This window comes from Narcine bancroftii, chromosome 3 (genome assembly GCF_036971445.1).
Source record: "Narcine bancroftii isolate sNarBan1 chromosome 3, sNarBan1.hap1, whole genome shotgun sequence".
Lineage (NCBI taxonomy): Eukaryota > Metazoa > Chordata > Chondrichthyes > Torpediniformes > Narcinidae > Narcine > Narcine bancroftii.
In genome coordinates this window covers 201,842,524-201,855,470 of record NC_091471.1, presented here as the reverse complement: position 1 = coordinate 201,855,470, position 12,947 = coordinate 201,842,524, and the positions used below count along the sequence as shown (strand labels likewise).

General features: G+C 39.7%; 1 protein-coding gene across 1 annotated transcript in view; it reads left to right on the top strand.

The window, feature by feature from the left end:
• Positions 1-12,947, top strand: part of frem3 (Fras1 related extracellular matrix 3) — a 174,859-nt gene that overhangs the window by 93,852 nt on the left and 68,060 nt on the right. Inside the window, exons 3-6 of the mRNA XM_069923127.1 lie at positions 4,668-4,814; positions 6,155-6,385; positions 8,161-8,286; positions 8,438-8,689. Coding sequence (XP_069779228.1) covers positions 4,668-4,814; positions 6,155-6,385; positions 8,161-8,286; positions 8,438-8,689 — 756 coding nt within the window. The remainder of the gene's footprint in view (positions 1-4,667; positions 4,815-6,154; positions 6,386-8,160; positions 8,287-8,437; positions 8,690-12,947) is intronic.

The following is a 12,947-nucleotide window of genomic DNA, read 5'->3' as shown; positions in this document are numbered from 1 at the left end:
TTTACTGAAGAACTGCCAAAAATTCTGAAATCATTCCACATGATATTATCAACAAAGATGTGAAGACATTGTCTGTTTATAATTTTTATTGACATGAAGTTTGTTGCTAGGAAGCAAAAGCATGACATGAAAATAAAATATCAGAGACCAGCTGTTTTGAATATCATGATACTTTTTCAAACTTCCTTCGACCGGAGCAACTTTCTGTTTTCAGTAAGATAAACCGGGTCACATTTTCTTGATTTTCATGAATACTTTTGATCAATGTCAATCAGGCAGAGTGGAAGTAATATTTCTATAACAAGTCCTTACATGTCATAATTAAATACTGACATCCTTAACACCATATGACCTTTCCCAAAGGACAGCTTGTACCAGTCTCTCAATCAAAGACTCCGAGGTTCGCCCCAGTGGCCACAGAGAGGCAAAGGTCAGAATTACCAATGACCTGACCTTGTGTGGAATCTGTTGGAGGAACTGAAGTGTGAGAAACTCAACAACCCATTCCATTACTGGTCTAATTTCACTGTTCTTGTCTGGTTTCACTACACCCAACCGAAGCACTGCATAAACAGTCATTATTTTCATCAGACGTGTTCCACACTGCTTAATCACTCCAAGCCAATCCTATGTTGCATATGTTTCTAAGGCATTGACTGCATTCTTCCCTGCAATGTGACCTAGAATGTTTGGTATCCAATAAGAACAATGGCTTAAAATCTTACTTATTTGTTCTGTGATTAAATCTCTTTATTTTAGAGCTTTGATTCATTTCACTGCCCTTCACTCATGAAAATAAAATGAAGACTTGTTTTGATACAACACATCTCTAAACCTCGATATCCTGAGATGTTTTTAAGCTAATATTGTTTTATGCTCATGTAAGTTTCTCTGCTTACATCTAAATGGCCTTAAGAAGGCCATCTAGACCTGTGTGGTTTGCCAGGTGACTTAACAGTGAAATGAATGGGAATGGGTCTAGAGTTTCAGAGCATTCCAGGTTTGGGTATTGTTTTGATTGTACAGGGTATTGGTGAGGTCACAACTAGGACACTGGACAGTTTTGTCCCCTATTCAAGAAAGGATATTGTTTCATCTTGTATTCGTATGTGTGAGTTCTTAAGACAACACATGGATGAAGGAAAAGGTTATTTACTTTAAAGTTGATACGAACTGCGCCATGAGGTTCTAAGTTTCCATTATAGATCCAGCATACTGTGTGTCTCCTGCTCTGTGTCAGCCCCTGGTGGCAGCCAAGTCTAATCAAACAGTAAGGCATTGCTAGTTGCCTTGCAACCACCATCACTATCATTACAGATATGCAGTCCAAAGCAGACTCACCAGGCTAAATTCATGGAAATAGAAGATTGTCCTTTCATCAGCAGGCTAGAGAAGTTGAATCTATATTCATTAGGATTTAAAACAAATGAGAAGTGATTACACTTGTCAAGTTTATATCCACTCATTCAACCGATCTATATCCAGTTGCTGTTCCAGCGCATTTAAGACATCTCCAAACAAGAGTCTTTCACAATCATGACATCCAAATGGACAACAAAATGTTAGTGTACAAAGCAGTGGTGATCCCAACACTCGTGTACGCGTCAGAAACCTGGACAACATAACGACAACATCTAAAGGCAATTGAAAAGCTCCACCAACGCTGCCTTTGAAGCGTCTTAAATATAAGCAGGGAAGATAGAAGAACTAACGTCAGTGTGTTAAATGAAGCAAAAACACCAAACATTGATGCCTATGTCATCAAGAACCAGCTAAGATGGAGCAGTCATGTTGTTCAGATGAAAGATGAACATCTGCTGAAACAAGCCCTCTATTCCTATGTTAAAGAAAGCGATCGTAAAAGAGGAAGACAACAGAAAAGATTTAAAGACTCCTTAAAAGCCAGCGTGAAGAAACATAACATCGACATCGACAACTGGGAAACCAATGGCAAGGACAGGAAACTCCGGCAAACCATTCTCCGAGGAGGTACAGCAACTTTTGAAGCCAACAGATGTGCAGAATGAGAAGAAAATGGAAAGAGGGGCGGCAGCAACCAAAGCCTGATCTGCCATCTGAAGCTACCTGTCCTGAATGTGGAAGAACTTTCAAAAGTAAGATTGGACTCAAGCCACCTGAGAGCCCATAAATAGATCAACGGAACGAAGTCCATCATCCTCGACCTTGAGGGATAGCCAGAATGACGATGATCCTGTTGAAATGTTACAATTTCTGCATTGTAACACATCTTTGTGTATCATCAATAAACCTGGACCCCTTTTTTGATTTTCTTGCTAAATCATTGCAGGTCAAGAATTCACCCCCTCCCCCCCAGCATGAAAAAGACTCATTTGTCCCAACAATCCATGCAAGCTTATATTGTGCAGCAGCCTTGTTTGACACCTTTACTCATGTTTTGGCTCACGTACATCCTTTAATTAACATCTAAAATAGGTGAGATGATAATTTGTCATGGTTTGATTTGTGGGTCTGCTGAATGCTGTTATGCGACAGTAACTAAACTACAGACCCAATGAATTTATCAGGGGTTTGTAGGAGCCTGGGAAAGTATCTAAGAGGATATTATCTCATGAATTCCCTGATTATTTATTGGAAATGATGGGTCCTTTAGAGGAAAAAAAGCCTGAATTTTATCACAGAATCACAAAAATTCTAGAACTGTGGGAGATTGATTATCCAACTCATCTGACCAAGTCCACGCTTGCCCTATACAATTCAAATCGAGCTAATCCACTCCTATTCCCTCTCCCCATCGACTTTCAATTTTGTTTTGTTTCAGATTCTATCCAGTCGTCTCTGAATGTCCAGCATTCACTTCACTCTGTGTGCTTTGATTCATCTTAATCTGCCAATCTCTCCAGCACAGAGGTACAGGAGCCTGGAGACAAACACCCAGCAGTACCAAAACAGCTTCTTCCCCCCCTCCCCACCCCGCCATCAGATTTTTGAATGGACACTGAACCACAGACACTACCTCACCTTTCTCCTCTTTTGCACTAATTTTTAAAAAATGTAATTTATAGCTATATTTGCACCTGTGATGTTGCCACAAAACAATGAATGCTGTGACAAGTTCATGACAATAAATTATGATTCTGATATATGCATTCACGATTTTAACAACCCCTTCAGCTCTTAGGTTTTTTTCTTTTTCATTCTTTTTCAGAATTCTAGTTTGCATCCATTGACCTTTTTTCTAACTCCTTAAAATTTGCCTGCAAACCTCATGCTTCTTTAACTTGGAGTTTGTTAATATACTACAAACTGTAAGTCGCCCTTTCCTTCCACTGCAGAATGCCTTAACTTTCTTAATGATCTTTACCCTGGCACTTGGGAGGCTGCACACCTTAAAGGATTTCTGCTGACGGTTGTGGATATGTCATTCCAGACCCCAAAATATGGAATTCTCATTGGATGATTAATATCTAGGTTTGTTTTTCCTCTGACGGGTCTGTCGTCCCAAGGTGCCATATTCTGGACTGCATTCCTTCCTTCCATTGCTCCCCCCACCCCCCTCCAATTAATCTCTCATTCTGATTAATGGGTTACAAGTGTCGCACACCTTGAAGATTCCTGTGCTTCCTCCTCCTTCACGCTGCTTAGGATACCTACTCACCTGCTTACATGAATTGGGCCATAGGGTGGTCACCTCCTGAACCGTATGATCCAGGAAAAATCAGCCTCCATGATACTGCCTCTGAAACTCTGGCTAGGGCATCGAGAGCTCTGGTGGGTGGGCAGCCTGGGCAAGACTCCATGGTTGGGGTGTTGGGAGCTCGGATGGGCAGGCAATTGAAGCGTTTGGAGCTCCGGTGGGCAGGCAGTCAGCCAGGGCAAGGTTCCGTGGTCGGGCAGCCGGAGTGGGACTTCGAAGTTAGAAGCTCGGATGGGTAGGTGGCCAAGGCGAGGGTTTGCTGTTGGGGCATTGGGCACTCAGATGGGCGGGGTGAAAAATAGGAGGGCTGACATTTACACAGGATGTATGGAAAACATGCCATTTATTTTGGGCCAATAAAAGTGCGTGTCAACAATTACACAAGTACATTTGTTATCTGAAATGGAAGGATGTACACACCAATAGGTTAACGAGTTAGATAAAACAGCACCAGAAAGATTTTGCACAGACATTAGAATATGAACCGGTGCGGACTCGAAAGGCCAACATGGCCTGTTTCTGCTCCGTAAATGGTTATCTGGTTATATGATCTTCAGGCTTATGGTGGAGAGAAGAAGGGATGGGGAAAATTGAAGATGAATGGCCTACATCACAAATAATTGGGTCAAATGCAATGGGACAACTAGCTTCCTTCCATGTTGATTCTCCTCCTGTGATGCTTTATCTGAACTGACAGTGCTTGATGCAGTATTTCATTAGAAATTTGCTGCTTTGAAAGCCCAGTGGAATATCATGACATTGTCATCTTGAATACCAAAATAATTATATAAAATTTCTGCCTATCTAAAATAATTGCACACCATGAAATCTAAGAAGGGTAGCCATGCATCTGTTTGATCCTGTACCTGTGCTGCAGTGTAGTCTGTTGGTTGATTGTTGCAGGAGGAATTTGATTTGACCTACATTAATTTCTGCAATTTGATGGTTTAAAATGTCTTTTTTCCTTCTCTTTCAAAACATGCCATTGCAGGAGGGAACAAATTGAAGACTCAGCCATTCCGTCTGAACTGGGCTTGGATTTCCTTGGAGAGGGACTATTACCTTGTGGATGAAGATTCCCATTTTTTGGAAGTAGCTTTGAAGCGAAGGGGGTACTTGGGAGAAACATCTTTTGTTGGTAAGCATCCTCTCAGACCTCCAAGCGTTTCACTCATAAAGGTATCATTGATGTTTCAAGGAAGTACCCACTCAGACTTCTGCTATTCCACAAGGAGTATGTGAGAGTACAGTTTAACAATGCAATCCAAGTACAAAATATTGAATGTAAAACCGACTCAATACCATGTCTTCCACTTTGGGGCCTCATGAGTCATCCTGTATCCCACTTGAGAAAAGGAAAAATAAACAAATTCACAAATGGATTCCAAAGAAAACTTATTGGTTTTTCTGGATGGGACTGCTCTGCTGTTCGAAACTGAAACTAGAATTATAACATGGTTATTTAGTTCATGATTTAATGCAGGGAACTTTGATTAATTCCATTTAAAACATGATATTTGGATTATTAGAAAAAGTATTTTCCATAAGATTCTTGTTTCTTTTGCAAGTAATGGCGATGCAGTACCGTTTAAGAGCCAATTATTTTAACAGGTTCTGATTAATTAAACACCCTTTCACTGAACCACAAGCATAAGGGGGTGGGGATGGGAGAGGTCAATGGATTCATGAAAAGACCAGCAAAAAGACCAGCACTTTCCTAAATCATTCTGACAAGGGCCAAAGATTATGTCTTGGAATTGTTTTGAAGCACAGTTTCTTTTGCTTTTATCATTTCGGCTAAATGCAGAACAAAATACTGACCTTCTAATTAATACCATGGCACAACTCTGCGAGGAAGAATAGAAGGAGTATTTGTCTTCATAACACAGACTTTAGTCTTGTGAATTGAACCTTCTGCCCAATATAAAACTCATTTGATTTTCATTTCATTCACACCATAAGTCTACAACTTCTCAGTTTAAAAGATGGATCTACTTGGAAATGGATTTTGAGTATGATGCTATCTATTATCACAGCCATGAATACATGCATATTCCTGCTTGGGGCAGGCAGCTGGGGTATTTTGTGAGGCTTTCCAGTCCACCCATTTCCTCAGATAAGTGCTCCTCTTCTTCATCTTCAGGTTCTTTTGCTAGCATGGGATATGCAAGCACCTCCAAGCAATGTCGAGTCATAAGTTGCTTCCCCACGCACCCCACACAGCCACATTACTATATTATCCAATAAAAAAGAATGACAGGCACTTTTCACAACCCTGATGTTTTCTAGAGTGCATGGTCAGAACATAGGAATAAATAGTTTTGTGCTATGGCTCAACTGCCCATTCTCTTCATGATAATCTGGAACTGCACCATAAAATTGAACAATTATTTAAAAATAGACTTCCTGTGAAGCTAAAATGAATTTGGAGCTGCAAAATCAAGATTGATGTGAGTTTTTGTTTCCATTATTATGCAGGTATTGCTACCAGGGATGGTACTGCTAAAAGAGACAAAGATTTCAGAGGAAAATCCCAGAAACAGGTCCAGTTCAACCCCGGCCAGTCCACAGCCACTTGGAAAGTAAAGATATTAGCTGATCATGAATACGAGAGTTCTGAAACATTCCACATTGTTCTGTCTGACCCTGTCATGGCAGTACTGGAGTTCCCAGAATTATCTACCATTGAGATTGTTGATCCAGGCGATGGTGAGCACACTGCATCCAGATTTAGTTAAAACATTATTTATTTTTAATAATATTCATTGTTTCGCACAAAGAATGTGCCCCACTAGGAGATGGATCTACTGTGTGAGAGGTACTCAGTAATAGAATTTTGAACAAAGAACATGCGTCATATTTCTGATGAGAATTTCAGAAGTGTCCACTGCATAGAACTCTCGGTTAAAAGACACATTTGGAGACAGGCCAAGTTGAACTTTTTTGGGTTAGCTTCTTCAAGAAAGTGTGCTGTCCAATCACAGAAAGAACCTCATGAGGAGCAGAGGGTAGACAAGCTGGCAAGGGACACAACCAACTGTTTATCTAGAGACATCTATAAAAAGTAACTATCGCATCATCTGCAACAAACAGGATAGTAGTTCAGAGAATATTCAAAAATAAATAGAAAGATGAAGATTAAAAGCAAAGGGGAATAATCATTTGCAAAGTCTAAAGTTATTATGCATTAGTCCTTGATATTCTGAGTATAACTTCCATATCAGTCCCTACGATCAGTGCATTGAATGGAGGCTCTGTGTGGGTGCCAGGTGCAGGCTCTGTGTGGGTGTCAGGTGCAGGCTCTGTGTGGGTGCCAGGTGCAGTTTCACTGTGCCTGCGTGGTGTTGTTCCAGAGCAGGTAATTCCAGGATTTAGTTCCAGTGACAAGGAAGAAAATGTCCTATCTTTCCAAATTAGAATGATGTGTGACAGTGAGGTGTTCTCATGCACTTGTTGCCCTCCATCCTAATGGAAGTGTTGTATCAACCTCAATAACTAAGAGCTGTGTATTTTGTGGACAGTATGCACTGTAGCCATGTGGCAGTGGGTATGAATGTTAAAAATTGGCATTGTAGTCCATCCATAATTGCCTCTTGAGTGTGGTGCTCAGCCACCTCCATAAACCAAATCCAGTCCTGGTGAAGGTCCTCCTTAGGTGATTCTGAAGGAGCTATGCCACATTTGCAAGTCAGGATGGGTTAGGACTTTGTAAATCTTGGTTTTCACTTAAGCTACTAGCCTTCTGCACCCTGCCAGTAGAAGTACAATTTAGAAGATTCTCACAGGATAAGCAATGTGAGTAAGTGCAGTGCATTTTGCAGATGGGACACTCTGCCCCTTTGGGGGTGAACTGCTTTTGGTGGAGGTAGGGTACCAATTAAGTGGGCTACTTTTTTACTGTATCGCTTCAAGCTTCTTAGAAGAATTCCTTCTGTATTCACTCGGACAAGGGGAAAGTATTCCATCACATTTGTTGTGGTGGAAATGCTTTGGAGTGTTAGGACGTGAGTTACTCACCACTGTCTAGTTCAATTATTTTCCTTGCATCCTCATCAACTGTTCCCAGATTCTACCCATCAATGATAAATTTGGGCAATTTACCAATCCTTATATCTTCATGATGTGGGAAGAAACCAGAGCACCCAGAAGAAGCCCACGTAGTCACAGGAAGATCATATAAATTCTACACAGAGGAAGTCAGGATTGAATCTGGGTGTCTGACACTGTGATTGGTGCCTCTACTAGGTCTACTATTACACCAGCCTGTGTGGATGGCACAGATCTTGCATTTTAGACACGACTTTGAATGGTCCAGAGCTAGAAGTCTTAATGTGAGTGCAAAATATGGTCTGAATATGTCAGTGTTCGATCAAGGCTCAGCCTGAGAATCAAATGCAGTCTCTGTGTCCGTGTATTCGGGTAGGGACAATGTGTTGGATCCATTTCTGCAATGATGCCCAAACTCTTGTTTTTCTTTCTAACAGAGCCAACAATCTATATTCCACAGTCAGAGTACAGGGTAGAGGAAGATGCTGGTGAAGTGTTTGTTCCTGTGAAGAGATCTGGTGATCTTAGCCAGGAACTCATGGTCATCTGCTTTACACAACAAGGTGAGCTCACAAATATTTGCATTTCTATAAAACCAATAAAATAAACACAAAAATTGCCATGGAAAGTGCTATGTAAATGCAGGTCTTCTATGTAAGAAGCATTTCAGATTTGGTCTGGAAAATGCTTGATGAGTGCATGTCTTTCCTCCAGGAACTGCCACAGGAACGATTCCAAGTACCATCTTGTCTTATTCTGACTTTATCACTCGGCCAGAGGATCACACCAGTGTGATTCGATTTGACAAGGAAGAGATAGAAAGATTCTGTCGCATTGTCATCATTGATGATTCACTTTATGAAGAAGAGGAAAGTTTTAACGTTACCATCAGCATGCCCATGGGTGGTCAGGTTGGCAAGCAGCATCCCACAACTCGCATTATCATTCTTCCAGATGTGGCAGATGGTAAGTCTGTTGGGTATCTTTGCCATTCAGTTTCCAATGAACTTGTGATTTGGACGTTTGCATGTCTATAACAAGGAGGTAACATGTCTGTAATCATGGTGATTGGAAATGAGGAAGGGTGGTGCTAGGGGCTAATCAGTGGTGTTTGAGCCTACCTCGCAACTCATTTCACTACATATAAGTAAATAATCAATTTAGTGATGAGAAACAAGTTCAATTATTAAATATTAGTAAAGGGGAGCATCAAGTCACACAGGCCATTGACAGCTCCTGTTGTTTTATGCAAGGTTAACTCACACTTGGCCCATTTTACATTTTCACCTGAGAAATACCAACTTGGTACTGAAGACAATTGGAATCTTTTTATTTTGAGAATAAATCAGGGTTTCAGGGCTGCATTTAATCTGTCATGTTTGAGGGAAAAAATCCAATGAATGAAGGTCGATAAACTCAAACAGACACATTACATAGTCCTGAGGTAATAATTTGGAATGGTGTCTGCTAACCAATCCAGGAAACAATTATGATTTTAGTTAGAATTTGTGTGATTTACCGCTCTGAAAAATGTCCGACGTCTCAGCCTTGGTTGTTCACACAAAACAACCAAAATTTGAAATCTCTGTTTCCTTACATGAGTTTAGACAGCATACTGGAAGTGCAGTAAATAAAGAGGCAGGACTTGCAGCGCACTTCATCGATACTGTTACGGAGTCCAGAGGTCCCCAAAAAACCAGCAGCATAGATATGCACCACAACACAAAGGGGTACTTAAACAAAAGTAGTTTTTAATTATATTTGAACAATAAAAAACAGAATTAGACTTTAAATTATTACTTAACCTACCTAACCTACTTAATCCCCCCCTCTAATACTAAGTGCAAGTGTGTGTAATGTGTATTTAAGATTAGAAAAGTTCTTTGGATCATAGTCCAATCTCATTGGTTTCAGACAATTCTTGTACTGTGCACAGAAGTTAGCATTAACGAAGTTCACCAGTTTTTGGTACATAACAGGCAAATGATTACCACTCAGGAGGGTTCTTGCTGGTTTTCAGGGAGAGATTCCTCTTCCAGGACATCCGCAACTGATTCCTTCTCAATCAGTCTTGCTGATAAAACTTGCCTCTTTCAGGGTTCTCCAGATGATCCTCCTTTTAGGTCACCTTTCAGACAGCCAGCCTTCTCCTTTGACTAGACAGTCTTCCAAAAGTTTGCCAGCTTTGTCCTTCTGGAACTGATTTCTGTCTCCTCTCTTTCTGTTTAACACCCTCCCTCCCTGAGAGCAAAACTGTGCTCTCTCTGCCTGCAAAAATCACATGCTCTCCCAGGCAACCTGTATGCTGATACTTTGTTGCTCTTTTACAAAAAGCACTCTGCAAAAGTCCTTCAAAAATTCTGTGCTTTAAAATGTGTGTGTGCAAACTGCTCTAACAATTCCTCCCAAACCACCTCAAAATACTCTTGTGTCACAATACGTGCTATTCATTAGCCCATTGCTCACGGAATGCCTGCTGTTAACTTTAGACTGTAAGTGTTCTGTGAAATTTACTAGGTGTCTAGAAGGTAAAATATTGGAACGGGAATGGCACCCTCATTCCCATTCTGATCTTTTTACACATCATGTGTTCCGGGAAAATCGCAATAATTTCCTGAAACGCAGCGGTTGTGTGTAATAAAAAAACATAAGTAATGTGGAGGGCAGCAGGATTTTAGATTGCTGAAAGTTCATGCTGGGAATGCCCTCTCTGTTGCAAGGAGAAGAATAGGAAGGAGATGGTGGGTGTAGTCCTCATTTGGAAGGCAATATATCCTTAAGAAAACTTACTTTGCAGGATACTTTCTATCTCGGTCCACTGCTCAGTTTCTATGGCAAGTTTTTTTCTTTCATTAAAGTTTATCCTCATCTCAGTGGCTCATCCCTTATCCTTAGACTGTGACCCCCCCTCCCCCCCCCCATCTTGTTCTGGATTCCCCCAACATTAGGAACATTCCTCTTGCATCTGGCTTATAATGCCCTGTCAACTATACCACTCTCTACAGAAAACATGTATCATTGACCTTTTGCAAGATGAATCTATTAGTTTAAGATACAAATACTTCATCAACAAATTTGGTACAATGACATAAATGCACTTTGTTTCATTCCTCTACGGCAGGGCTTCCCAGTCTTTTTAGCTCATTGAACTTTTTTGGGGAGGACTTGAAAATCGCGGAACCCCCAAAGTCGATGTCAGAAGAGATCTAAGCGGCGGGCATTAGGGTGACCGCTGGGGGGGGGGGGCACAAACTGCCATTCAAGAACTCACTCAGTGGGGGGGAGGGGGGTGCCGAACCTGCCATGGACCTTCTTTGTCTGCTGCGCCATCACATTTCCCCCTCCCTTCACCATTTCAGACAAATGTGCGTGGAGATGAAACTAGTACTGTGGGTGGGTGGGTGGGTGGGGGTGGGGTGGGGTGCACAATAACTTGTTTGGGTGGAGTGCACTGTTTGCTGCCATCCCAGAAACAAATAGAATTGAGGAGAGGTAATAAATAATATAAAGAAAAACAGGTAGATTGCTATTAATCCCTGTCATTTCTTCTGCGGAACGCCTTTGCCTTTCAACACAACCTCTGGGTTCCACGGAACCAAGTTCGGGAAACCCTGTTCTATGGACACAAACTACATTGGCATCACCCTGTATGATTTTTTTAAAACTTTATTTATTCGCTCAAGATACAGGTAATAAGTAACATATATAACAATAAACTAAACATGAATATTACATTTTCTATTTTATGTAAAATAAAAAAAGAGAAAAAAAAGAACCCCCCCTTCAGCCAACTCCTAAGGAGAGCCATGAAAAAAAGAAAAAAAATTAAAGAAAAATGAAACATACATATTAAAATCTAATCAATGTAAATCAAAATGTAAATATTCTGAATATAACAACCACTTATGAAGAAAAAAATTATAATTATCACACGAGACATTTAATTTTTTCCATTATTAAACAATATTTCATCTCATTATGCCATCTATTAATATCAATCATATTCATATCCTTCCACGTACTAGCAATACATTTTTTCGCTACAGATAATGCTAAATATACAAAAGCAAGTTGAAATTTATCTAATCCCAGACCTTTCAAAGGTTGCAAACTACCCAATAAAAATACCGTCGGGTCTAAAGGTATTTTAATACCCTGTATGATTCTACTCATATTGAAACACTGCATAGATCGCTACTCAGTGAAGATACAGATTTTGTAGAATTATGTTCAAATGTTTTTTTTTAACTTTTTGTTGAATTAATCTATGGCACATGAAATCTAATAGGTGAGCAAAAGTAATCTGTGTATTTATTCCCTCTGATGATATTTGCAGAGGCAAATCACAGGAGCAAAATCTTGAACGTAACATCTCAGACAGGAAAAAAATAAGGGATCAAATAAATTGCTACCTGATAATTATCTGATAACTTAAGCCAAGAATGAAATTAGATAGGAGATAAAAAGTAATATTGACTTCTATTGAGTCAGTTTCTAAATTTATAGAATTTTATAGATTAAAATTTGGCAGTTATTCTTCAAAATATCCTTTCTCAGTTAGAACCTGTTGTTATAAGGTAATTAGAAACAAAGAGAATGGGTGAATGGGCAAAGATTTGACAAATTAAAGATAATGTGGGGGTATAAAACTGTCTACTTTGGCAATAAAAAATGTGAGTTATGTATATAGTGAGAGATTGTGGAGCTCTGAGATACAGAGTGATCTAGGTGTGGTAAGCAGTTACAGTAACTAATTAGGAATTGTACCAAATTATTATTTTTCATTGCTAATAGAATTGAACACAAATGTCAGGAGATTATGCCTAGATTATGTAAGGCACTGGTGAAACCACAGTCTGAATACTGTGTACAATATTAGTCTCTTATCCAGAGAATGCAAAGGTGTCGGTAGCTAATCTGTGTTTCTACTTGACTCAGTCTCTCAATAATTTGATTTAATAAAAATCTATATGATGTTAATCTTGAAAATTTTTTATGAAGCTTCATACTTAGCCTTTTGGAGACAGTTCAAGTTATACATTTCCTTTGTGTGATTAGTTGGTTTAGCTCCAACATAACCTAGTTCCAAATTTAAATCTTGCCATTTTATTTGAGGTTCTTTCATTAGAAAAAAAATAGTTTCTCTGCATCTATTTTATTAGATCCCTTTATAATTTTAAATATTTTAATTTGATTACCCTCATTTTTCTTGCCTTGTACCACT